At 41.9% G+C, this 12,055-nt stretch overlaps 1 protein-coding gene across 4 annotated transcripts in view; it reads right to left on the bottom strand.

Moving 5' to 3' along the window:
* Positions 1 to 351: 351 nt before the first annotated feature.
* Positions 352 to 12,055, bottom strand: part of LOC141271924 (gastrula zinc finger protein XlCGF66.1-like) — a 22,630-nt gene continuing 10,926 nt past the window's right edge. For 3 of the 4 annotated variants that reach the window (XM_073682166.1, XM_073682170.1, XM_073682167.1), the window contains one exon: positions 352 to 1,937. In XM_073682166.1, coding sequence (XP_073538267.1) covers positions 1,189 to 1,937 — 749 coding nt within the window. In that variant the 3' untranslated portion in view covers positions 352 to 1,188. The remainder of the gene's footprint in view (positions 1,938 to 12,055) is intronic. The other variant, XM_073682169.1, reaches the window with a different exon arrangement.

Below are 12,055 nucleotides of genomic sequence, written 5' to 3'. Positions count from 1 at the left end.
AATGTATTTGTTAATAAATTGTAAAAAAAAAAATGAAATAGTTATCAATGTACTTAAGTAACGATAAAAACACTGACGCTATCTGTGTCAGTCTAAAACAGTTTGGCCATGACTGTACAGCACAACAATGTGTGATCATTGTGACTAAGAGTTGAGATGAGCTAAACCTGGCAGGACCTGGTTCAGGGGCCAGGTCAGTATTCAATGGTCCTTGGTTTGGAGCCCTGACAACTGCCTTTTACTTGCCGGAATCTGCGACTCCTCTTTTGATTAGCCCGCTTGGCTAAAACAAAACGGAAATGAGGATACAGTGGGTAAATGAGATGATTCTAGAATTTTTTATCTGGTGCATTCTAATACAACATACAAAAACAACTGCCTAAAGAAAACATTTCACAAATATTCAAATCACATTTCTCAACTTAGCAATATGACTTGCATTTCGATCAAGAGTTAATGTATGGGTGTGCAGAGTACAGATACATTGTGGATGAAGGTGCAGTCTGGTAGGCAGTGATGGCTATGAAACAATGTTTAGAGAGTTGCTGCACAGTGGTTTTCGCTAATCATCTTCCAATGTTTCCGAGGCTTCACCAGGAACACAGGAGCAGCTGGTGTCATTTTGAGTCTGCTTCCTTTCAAAGAGGTTAGGTTTTGGTGCCACTGATGCCAATTTTGACATTGGTATGGCCAAATTTTAGTCGCCGTTTTCAATAAGAAGCGTAATTTTAAGTTTGAAATGGACAGTTTTTAAAGCCATTGGATAGATGTAAGATAAACCAAGCTCTGCCAAAATAGGTGTTCTCACCAATTAGTACATATTTTGATGACCTATGACTTTAATGCAATGTTCTATTTTTTCTTGCAGTATTTTTAAAGAAAAGGAGTTAAAAAAAACAAACGACTTTTTGTTTAAACCATTTACTACATACAGTACATCAGTACATTAAAATAGCTTTTTTACCTGTTTGGTTTTTAACAAGACCTGATTTCTCTGAATATTTACTTGAAGCATGAAAATGTTTTATTCCCTGTATGAGGTTTTACATTGCCGATAAGATTTGATTTCTGAACAACACTTTTTTACCGCAATCTGAACATGAAAATTAGTCTTTTAATTGATGAGTTCTTTGATGCGCAAGAAAAGAAAAGTGGATTTACACCAAAATGTTTCCTATATTCAAAAGATTAAAATGACTTTGCCCTTATGTGAGTTCTCTGATGAGAAATAAGGGAAGATTTCCGTGTAAAACATTTCCCACATTCTGAACATGAAAATGGCTTCTCTCCTGTGTGAATTCTCTGATGGACATTAAGATATACATTGTGGGCAAAACATTTCCCACATTCCGAACATGAAAATGGCTTCACCCCTGTGTGAATTCTCTGATGTGCATTATAATCTGATTTATATGTAAAACATTTTCCACATTCAGAACATGAAAATGGCTTCACCCCTGTGTGAGTTCTCTGATGCCTAACAAGATCTGAATAGTGGATATAACATTTACTACATTCTGAACATGGAAATGGCCTCTCCCCTGTGTGACTTCTCTGATGCCTTACAAGAAATGATTTATGGGTAAAACATTTACTGCATTCTGAACATGGAAATGGCCTCTCCCCGGTGTGAATTCTCTCATGTTTCACAAGTTTTGATTTAATTTTAAAACGTCTGCCACATTCTGAACATGAAAATGGTCTTTCTTCTTTGTAAACTTTTTGATGTTCAACACTCCTTTGGTGATGATTATCTTGTTTAACAGTATGTAATGAATTAGTAGATAGGACTTGTTGAAGATAATCAGATGACAAATCTTTGCTATCAAGGGTTGAAGGTATAGCTGGAATGAATAAATTCATTTCATGCACATCTTCTATCATGCCACGATCATCTGAAGATATCAGATGTCCTTCTGAGCTTCTAGCATAGTCTTCTGCCAAGAAAAAAATCTGGTATTACTTTTTTAAATTTTAGCACCAAAAAATTATAATTTGTTAAATAACATTTCTAAATTAAAATTTCAATATAAATTGCAAAACATGTAATACTTGACCTAAGGCCCCAGCTACATTGGAGGAAAATCCCTCAAACTCTGCAATTTGGGCAGAATGAACTACACTTCTAGTGTGTATAAACAGAATATATTGAATGTCCTATTATTCTGTTCTCATAGTGAATAAGCCACCAGAGATGTCTGGTGAAGTTGAGGGAGGTAGCTGTTGGCTAAACAATAAGGTTGAGCGAGTATGTTCTGTCCGAGTATGCTCGGGCGAGCTCAGAGTATTTACAGCTGCTCGGTGATATGGCTGAATCGCTCCCGTGTGCATGATTTGCAACTGTTTGACAGTTTTATTACATGTGAGGAATGTGTAAGAAATAGACATTCCTCACATGTAATAAAGCTGTCAAACAGTTGCAAATCATGCACACGGGAGCGATTCAACCATATCACCGAGCAGCTGTAAATACTCTGAGCTCAGCCCGAGCATACTCGGCGAAAGGGTTAATAGAATATACTCGCTCAACACTACTAAACAACATTTGTCCAACAGCTATGCAAAAAGTGTGAGCACTAATCACAAAACAAATAAGTCTCCAACAATAGAATCTCAGTGCAAGGACTGAGGCCATGTGCCCATGTAGCGTTTTTGCGGCGTTTTTGCGGCGTTTTTATGGCTGTGAAAACACTGCGAAAATGCTTGCAAAACAGTCTGCCATACAAAGCAATGTGAATTCGGATGTGCTGTGCACATGATGCGCTAATTTGCATGCCGAATTCGCATTGCGTTGCAAAACGCAGCATGACCATTTCTACCGTGATTACGCTCTGCAAATTCACGGCCATTGAGGAACATTGAAACGCAGCAAACCCGCAGGTACAGTACAGACCAAAAGTTTGGACACACCTTCTCATTTAAAGATTTTTCTGTATTTTCATGACTTTTAAAATTGTACATTCACACTGAAGGCATCAAAACTATGAATTAACACATGTGGAATTATATACTTAACAAAAAAGTGTGAAACAACTGAAAATGTCTTATATTCTAGGTTCTTCAAAGTAGCCACCTTTTGCTTTGATGACTGCTTTGCACACTCTTGGCATTCTCTTGATGAGCTTCAAGAGGTAGCCACCGGAAATGGTCTTCCAACAATCTTGAAGGAGTTCCCAGAGATGCTTAGCACTTGTTGGCCCTTTTGCCTTCACTCTGCGGTCCAACTCACCCCAAACCATCTCGATTGGGCTCAGGTCTGGTGACTGTGGAGGCCAGATCATCTGGCGTAGCACCCTATCACTCTCTCTCTTGGTCAAATAGCCCTTACATAGCCTGGAGGTGTGTTTGGGGTCATTGTCCTGTTGAAAAATAAATGATGGTCCAACTAAATGCAAACCGGATGGAATAGCATGCCGCTGCAAGATGCTGTGGAAGCCATGCTGGTTCAGTATGCCTTCAATTTTGAATAAATCCCCAACAGTGTCACCAGCAAAGCACCCCAACACCATCGCACCTCCTCCTCCATGCTTCACGGTGGGAACCAGGCATGTAGAATCCATCCTTTCACCTTTTCTGCGTCGCACAAAGACACGGTGGTTGGAACCAAAGATCTCAAATTTGGACAGAGATGTGTCTGCTGCTAGAACTTTGTGTGGCATTGACCTGGTTTCTAATCTGAGCTGCTGTTAACCTGCGATTTCTGAGGCTGGTGACTCGGATAAACTTATCCTCAGAAGCAGAGGTGACTCTTGGTCTTTCTTTCCTGGGGCGGTCCTCATGTGAGCCAGTTTCTTTGTAGCGCTTGATGGTTTTTGCAACTGCACTTGGGGACACATTCAAAGTTTGCCCAATTTTTCAGACTGACTGACCTTCATTTCTTAAAGTAATGATGGCCACTCATTTTTCTTTACTTAGCTGCTTTTTTCTTGCCATAATACAAATTCTAACAGTCTTTTCACTAGGACTATCAGCTGTGTATCCACCTGACTTCTTCACAATGCAACTGATGGTCCCAACCCCATTTATAAGGCAAGAAATCCCACTTATTAAACCTGACAGGGCACCCCTGTGAAGTGAAAAACATTTCCGGTGACTACCTCTTGAAGCTCATCAAGAGAATGCCAAGAGTGTGCAAAGCAGTCATCAAAGTAAAAAGGTGGCTACTTTGGAGAACCTAGAATATAAGACATATTTTCAGTTGTTTCACACTTTTTTGCTAGGTATATAATTCCACATGTGGTAATTCATAGTTTTGATGCCTTCAGTGCGAATGTACAATTTTCAAAGTCATGAAAATACAGAAAAATCTTTAAATGAGAAGGTGTGTCCAAACTTTTGGTCTGTACTGTATATGTGGATTTGCTGCGTTTCAATTAAATTCAATGGCCGCGAATTTGCAGCGTAATCGCGGTGCGTGTGGTACCCGGGATGAAGAGGAGACTACAAATCCTCTTCATCCCGGCTACCACGCGGTGAAAAAAAGAAATAAAAAAGTTAAAAATAAACAAAACCTGTATATTCACCTCTCCGGCGGCCCCTGGTCTGCTCTCCGGTCTCTTCCAGTCTGCTCCCGGCTGCGTCCTCTCTCTTCAGCGTCCCACAGTGTGCTGTCAGGACCTGCAGTGACGTCATTTAGTCACCTGATGGTCACGCGACCGCTGACGTCGGTGGTCAGGTGATTGTCGCGTGACCATCAGCTGACTAAATGACGTCACCGCAGGTCCTGACAGTACACTGCGGGACGCTGAAGAGAGACGACGTGGCCGGGAACAGACTGGAGGAGACCGGAGAGCAGACCGGGGGACGCCGGAGAGGTGAATATACAGAGTTTTTTTATTTTTAACATTTTAATTCTCATTTTTTTTTACTATAGATGCTGCATTTAAAGCATCAGTTGTTCACACATTATAAATCGATGCCGGTTGCATGGAATTATATTGTGTGACCAACTTGTCAAGCACTTTTCCAAGTGATGCTCAAAATCGCTTGGAAAACTGCTTGAAAAAACGCATGGGAAAACGCATGTAAAAATCTGAAAAAAACGCTTCTCTCTGGCAGAAAAAACGCATGTAAATCTGCATGCGTTTTTTTCTGCCAGAGAGAGGCAAAAACGCTCTTCAACAAATCTGCTACGTGGGTACATAGCCTGACATGGACTCTTTGCTGAAGCCAAATCTTCATTGTTTCATGTTTCAGTGTGCCTGTGATCACTGTGTTCCCAGGAATGAAACATAAAAGGGACTTTTGAGTCAACTGCTGTCCGTCTTATTCTTTCCCTACATGCATTTTAGCACAGAGTAAGATGGATAAGAGAACAGTAATATCATGTATGAAGCAGGGGCATACATAGAAATCATGGAGCCACACAGCAGAAGTTGCAGTTCGGCACGCCCCACCCCCCCCAAAAAAACATAATATTCGGCGTGGTCACAGAAGAGCATATTCACAATTTTGCAGCCCTTAAAAAGTATTTTTCCTCTTATTGAAGCCCCTAGATTGCCCTTTCATTGCTGCCATAAAGTATGAAGGTAACTATATTGTCCTGCCAAAACACAGTATAATACCCCCACAGTACTCTCCACACACACGGTATGATGACCCTACTGTATCCTCCTCAACCTTCTCCCCGCAAAGTATGGTGACCTCAACACAGTATGATGCCCCAACTGTGATCACCACAAAGCTCTCCATACAGTATAATGGGCCTCCATTCAGTAAAACGACCCCCACAAACTTTCATTCAGTATGATGGCTCAAAATAACCATACACACTGTAAAATCGCCCTCACTAGCCCTCCATGGCAAATTGAGTGGGCGGCGACAAGCCGTACTGAATGCAGTGAAGAACACCCCTATGACTAAACAAGCAAGTAAGATATAAGTATATAAAGTGGTTTTTGCAAATGATTATAGCGCAGATTTTCAGATCTGTATTCTTCCAGCTGGGGCCATGGTCCCTTAAGCTGGTGTCCTATAAAGTGTCTCAAATCTGTATTCCTCCTGCTGAAGCCATGGTGCCTTGGCTACTGTCATGTAGAGTCTTTCTGCAGAAGGATAGCGGTCCTTTTTATACCCACATCTGTCCTTCAGGTCATCATTCACAGGTCAGGGGGAAGGTGGGATGAGGTTAACTCTTACTGTTCGAGTATTCAATCAATCTGCATAGTTTATCCGTCAATGTTTGCTGGTCAACAAACTGCATGGACTGATTGATACACAATGGGTAATCAACATTTTAGCAAACATTGTTCAGTTACCCTGCATCCCTATCTCCCAAGGCTAAACATCAATTCAAGAGTCAATGTTCAGGCTAATATGAACAATGTTTTTTGTCTCCTAACCTACTGAAAAATACATGTGGCCTAATTAAGAATAAATGCTGTGTTGTCATGTTGTCATGCCCCCTCTTCTTCAAGTCTCCAAGGAATCTCTCCAGGAGCATAGAGGCATGTGTATTCTCCTTGGGCTCCCAGGACTTCTCCTCAGGACCGAACCCCTTCCAATCCACAAGAAAAAAGAAAGTTTTTCCTCTTACCCTTTTAGTAGCTAGAATATTCTCTACCTTGAAGACATCTTCAGAGCTGTATGAAGCAGGAGTGGTACTCTGATCCTCGAAGAAGGAGCTTAAGATGACAGGCTTGAGGAGAGACACGTGTAAAGTGTTGGGGAAACGTAAAGAGGCTGGAAGCTTGTAGGATACAGCATTTAACTGTTTGAGAACCTCGAAAGGACCGATAAAATGAGGACCCAACTTGCACAAAAGTAGCTTGAGCCGGACAAACTTACATGAAAGCCAAACTTTGTCCCTAGGACGAAACGGAGGCGGGTGCAGACGCCTTTTTGTCCGCATGTCCCTTCATCCATTCTGAAGACTTCACCAATGTGGCCTTGGTGTCCTCCCAAATTCTAGAGAAACCCTTGGTAAGAGCTTCGGCCGCCGGGACGTCAGAGGTAGTAGCTACAGGAAATGGAACATTGGGGTGCTGACCTTACACAATATAAAAACGAGATTTAGTAGAGGACTCACTCACATGGTTAATGTAGGAGAATTCAGCCCAAGGCAGGAGTTCATGCCAATCACTGTGGTGAGCATTGACGAAATGCTGCAGGAAGTTGGTTAGGATCTGGTGGACCCGCTCTACCTGGCGATGGGATTGCGAATGGTAAGCTGAAGAGAAGTTCAGCGTTACATTTAGTAGCTTAGAGGTACAGTACAGACCAAAAGTTTGGACACACCTTCTCATTTAAAGATTTTTCTGTATTTTCATGACTATGAAAATTGTACATTCACACTGAATGCATCAAAGCTATGAATTAACACATGTGGAATTATATACTTAACAAAAAAATGTGAAACAACTGAAAATATGTCTTATATTCTAGGTTCTTCAAAGTAGCCACCTTTTGCTTTGATGACTGCTTTGCACACTCTTGGCATTCTCTTGATGAGCTTCAAGAGGTAGTCACCGGAAATAGTTTTCACTTCACAGGTGTGCCCTGTAAGGTTTAATAAGTGGGATTTCTTGCCTTATAAATGGGGTTGGGACCATCAGTTTTGTTGTGCAGAAGTCTGGTGGATACACAGCTGATAGTCCTACTGAATAGACTGTTAGAATTTGTATTATGGCAAGAAAAAAGAAGCTAAGTAAAGAAAAACGAGTGGCCATCATTACTTTAAGAAATGAAGGTCAGTCAATGCGAAAACTTGGGAAAACTTTGAAAGTGTTCCCAAGTGCAGTTGCAAAAACCATCAAGCGCTACAAAGAAACTGGCTCACATGAGGACCGCCCCAAGAAAGGAAAATCAGTCCTTCATGGTAAAATAGCTGCTAGGAAACCACTGCTAAGGACAGACAACAAGCAGAAGAGACTTGTCTGGGCTAAAGAACACAAGGAATGGACATTAGACCAGTGGAAATCTGTGCTTTGGTCTGATGAGTCCAAATTTGAGATTTTTGGTTCCAACGTTTTTTGGCTTCTGTGCGACGCAGAAAAGGTGAACGGATGGACTCTACATGCCTAGTTCCCATCGTGAAGCATGGAGGAGGAGGTGTGATGGTGTGGAGGTGCTTTGCTGGTGACACTGTTGGGGAGTTATTCAAAATTGAAGGCATACTGAACCAGCATGGCAACCACAGCATCTTGCAGCGGCATGCTATTCCATTCGGTTTGCGTTTAGTTGGACCATCATTTATTTTTCAACAGGATAATGACCCCAAACACACCTCCAGGCTGTGTAAGGGCTATTTGACCAAGAAGGAGAGCGATGGGGTGCTACGCCAGATGACCTGGCCTCCACAGTCACCAGACCTGAACCCAATCGAGATGGTTTGGGGTGAGCTGGACCGCAGAGTGAAGGCAAAAGGGCCAACAAGTGCTAAGCATCTCTGGGAACTCCTTCAAGATTGTTGGAAGACCATTTCTGGTGACTACCTCTTGAAGCTCATCAAGAGAATGACTAGAGTGTGCAAAGCAGTCATCAAAGCAAAAGGTGGCTACTTTGAAGAACCTAGAATATAAGACATACTGTATTTTCAGTGGTTTCACACTTTTTTGTTAAGTATATAATTCCACATGTGTTAATTCATAGTTTTGATGCCTTCAGTGTGAATGTACAATTTTCATAGTCATGAAAATACAGAAAAAAAATTTAAATGAGAAGGTGTTTCCAAACTTTTGGTCTGTACTGTAGGTCTCCAGAACCAAGAGGTGAACCAGACACCTCTGTCAGAAACTATTTAGAGAGGTAACCCGTGAAGACAGAAGATATGCTGAATAAACTTCTCAGCAAGCACAGAAGGGTAAGGGAGACCAGACAATGGAGTAAAATGGACCATCTTTGAAATGCGATCCATAACTATCCAAATGATGGTACTTCCGACCGAGACTAGAAGATTAGTGATGAATCGCGATGTACTGCCACGGAGCTGACGGTATGGGCAGAGGAAGTAAGCGACCAGACGAAAGCATTTTTGGAGTCTTATTCTGAGCAAAGGACGGACGGGCAGAGACGGAAATGATAATTAATTACCGGTAATATGATTTTCCTGAAACCTATGACAGCACACATGAGAGAGTAGGATCCGCCCCTATTAATGGACAGGAAAACCTGAGCACAAAATAAAAAGGCAACTCCCACTTCCTCCTTCAATGTGGTTTCCAGGAGTCAAGTAAGAGTCACCCAATTCATCATTCTTATTTATACATTCACTCAAGCCCATTATTCATTATGAGAAGAGAAGATTAAGAACAATCATGAACCAAAAGCCAAAGGGAGGGAAATTAGGATGCTGTCATGGGTTTCAGGAAAATCAAATTACAGGTAAGTAATTACCATTTTTCCCTTCCCCCATGACAGCACACATGAGAGACGATAGTAAAAGAATCCTCTAATAGGGAGGGAGCACCCTTGCAGGATCTTACACCTGTAGAAAGATCCCCAGAATATTCTAGCTCAACAGATAGTGCTTCAGGAAGAAAGATTGTGAAAGTTTTAGATATCATTCAATAAACATAATGTCTATCGATTTGGAGCTTTAACCAAAAGCGCCAATAAGAGTAAAAAGGACATTTACAACAAGTCTTTCCTCTTTATCTCCCAGAGAAGGTTTATATCTAGAGACTACACTTATATGCATATCTGAATATCTTTCTCAGATTTTATTAGATTTTCTGTTCTCATTAAATCACCTAACCAACAACTGAAGTATATAGGAACTGGTACCAAGACTCTGCCGGTTAATGGAAGCAGAAGTTAATCGATTTATAGTACCTGGTAACCTTAAATAGTCTTTGACCAGGGTTTCTACCTTAATATTGTTGCCATTTTCCATTGAAGGCCCCCCTTAAGGCCAAGATCTGGACCGTAAGAAACCTTTTCCCTTCACCAATGATCACATAATTGTTCAAAACTACCCAACTTTATGCTATCAAGTGTAGATAGAGCATCCCAGATTGCTGGGATTCCTGTCATTGGCTGCAGCAGAACAAAGTGAAGGTCCTGGAGTGGCCATCTCAGTGTCCTGACCTCAATATCATTGAGCCATTCTGGGGAGTTCTCAAGAGCGCGGTTCATGCTAGACAGCCCAGGAATTTACAGGAACTGAAGGCTTTTTGCTAAGAAGAATGGACAGCTTTACCATCGGAGAAAATAAAGAACCTCATCCACAACTACCACAAAAGTCTGCAAGCTGTCATTGATGTTAAAGGGGGCAATACACGGAATTAAGAACTGGGGTATGTGAACTTTTGATCAGCGTCATTTTGATGTTTTTGGTTGTTATTAAGATTTAAAAAGAGAAAACCCAGTAGTTTGACAATAACTGGCTTCAACCAATAACCATGAGTGGAGAAAAAAAATTTTGTTATCATTCATATTCTCTGAAACAAGGCCAAGAAAGCAAAAATTCTGCTGGGGTATGTAAACTTTTGAGCACAACTGTATCATCCTGTGCTTGAGTAATAATCAGAACGGTCTTACCTCAGTGTGAAGTAATTCGTCTTAACTAGCAAAGATGCTTCTCCTTCAAACACAGGAGTCTCATTGGTACGCGGACATTTTAACTCATCCACTGATTCCTCTTTTTACAGGTTTTATTGCAGAGTTGCCATGTTATTACTTCAAGAGCGCACAGACTGGATATTTCACCAACTTGCCACTTAGTTAAATCTACCAGTTTATGACTTCAATCCCAAGAATACTTATTGTGCAATATGGCTCCACTGACTTAATTTCCAATTAATCCATCTTTCCCACTTTTAACTGGGAGGATACACTGGTCTTGAAATAATTTTACCAGATCCGGTATAATCATGTCTGTCGTGCATCTCCATTTATTAGGAAGATGAACTGGGATATTTACTAGTTCGTCAGTCCCATGCCGGCGAGTCCAACTCATGCCTCCCTTAGGAGGGAAGACCGGTAGTGCTGCGCGGCTTGTCACAACCAGGTTCATCTTACCATTCAATACCAGGAGGGTAGATTGGGGCAATTGGTGGTTTATCAACTTCCCTACCGGTGAATCTAACTCATACCTCCCTTAGGGAGGTCAGACCGGTATAGTGCCGCCCCCCTTGGCATGGTCAAGATTCTGATCACTCTATACCCGGGGGCTAGATTGGGTCAAATGTGGTTTTGCAGCCCCCTACCGGTGAGTACAACATGCACCTCCGTTAGGAGGGCAGACTGGTATAGTGCCGTTCGACTTGGCACAATCAAGTTCCTCCTACCATTCTCTATCAGGGAATAGATTGGGGTATAGAGAGCTTAATCACTCAACGACCAAAAGGTCATTTGGAGACTCCAGCTAGGAGCTTTAACTGTACTTCGCGGTTTTATTAAGCTTAGCTCTGAAGTGTCCATCTTGCACCTCCAACTAAGAGGGGGGAACGGAGCTGTAGATGTTTGTCAGCCAATTTATCTAATGATCCCAGAAGATCAACTAGACTTAAATTGGCTTTACTCTGATTAGCGCCACCATTTACACCCTTAACCAAGAGGACCACTGGGACACAGATGTTAAATGCAGACTAGTTCAATATGCTATCCAAGTACGAGGGATTGACTGGAACCTGTTACTCACCAGCTATCCTTTGGACTGTACTTAATAGAATCAACACAGACCGTGGGTATCGTCCGGAACCCTCCTTACCAAAATCAGCAATATTGCTAGAAAAGGGTAGTGAAGCTTTGAGACCTTAGTGATAACAGATGTACAAGCCCCAAGATGCCTGGCTAACCAGGCAAAGCCATAGCTGTACATACCACTGAAAGTCATACTCCATCAAAGCCCCATCAAGTCCCAACATGAGACAGACAGCTGAGGATAATCTTAGACCTAACTTGGCAGGGTCTTCCACAACTATGAAGCATCCTGAAAAACCTTCAGGCTGGCCAACATGAGACATAAGACCAGACTTCAATTGTAATGCGGTCAGCCACGCAGCTCGATGCACAAGCCACGAGGCCAGCCACGCGGCTCGATGCACAAGCCACGAGGCCAGCCACAAAGTTCGACACACAAGTCGCAAAGCCTGCCACGAGGCTCGACCCACAA

This window comes from Phyllobates terribilis, unplaced genomic scaffold (genome assembly GCF_046119375.1).
Source record: "Phyllobates terribilis strain yellow unplaced genomic scaffold, ASM4611937v1 Scaffold_5__5_contigs__length_657084704, whole genome shotgun sequence".
NCBI lineage: Eukaryota > Metazoa > Chordata > Amphibia > Anura > Dendrobatidae > Phyllobates > Phyllobates terribilis.
The sequence above is the reverse complement of the archived record's forward strand: the minus strand, read 5'-3'. Positions and strand labels throughout refer to the sequence as shown.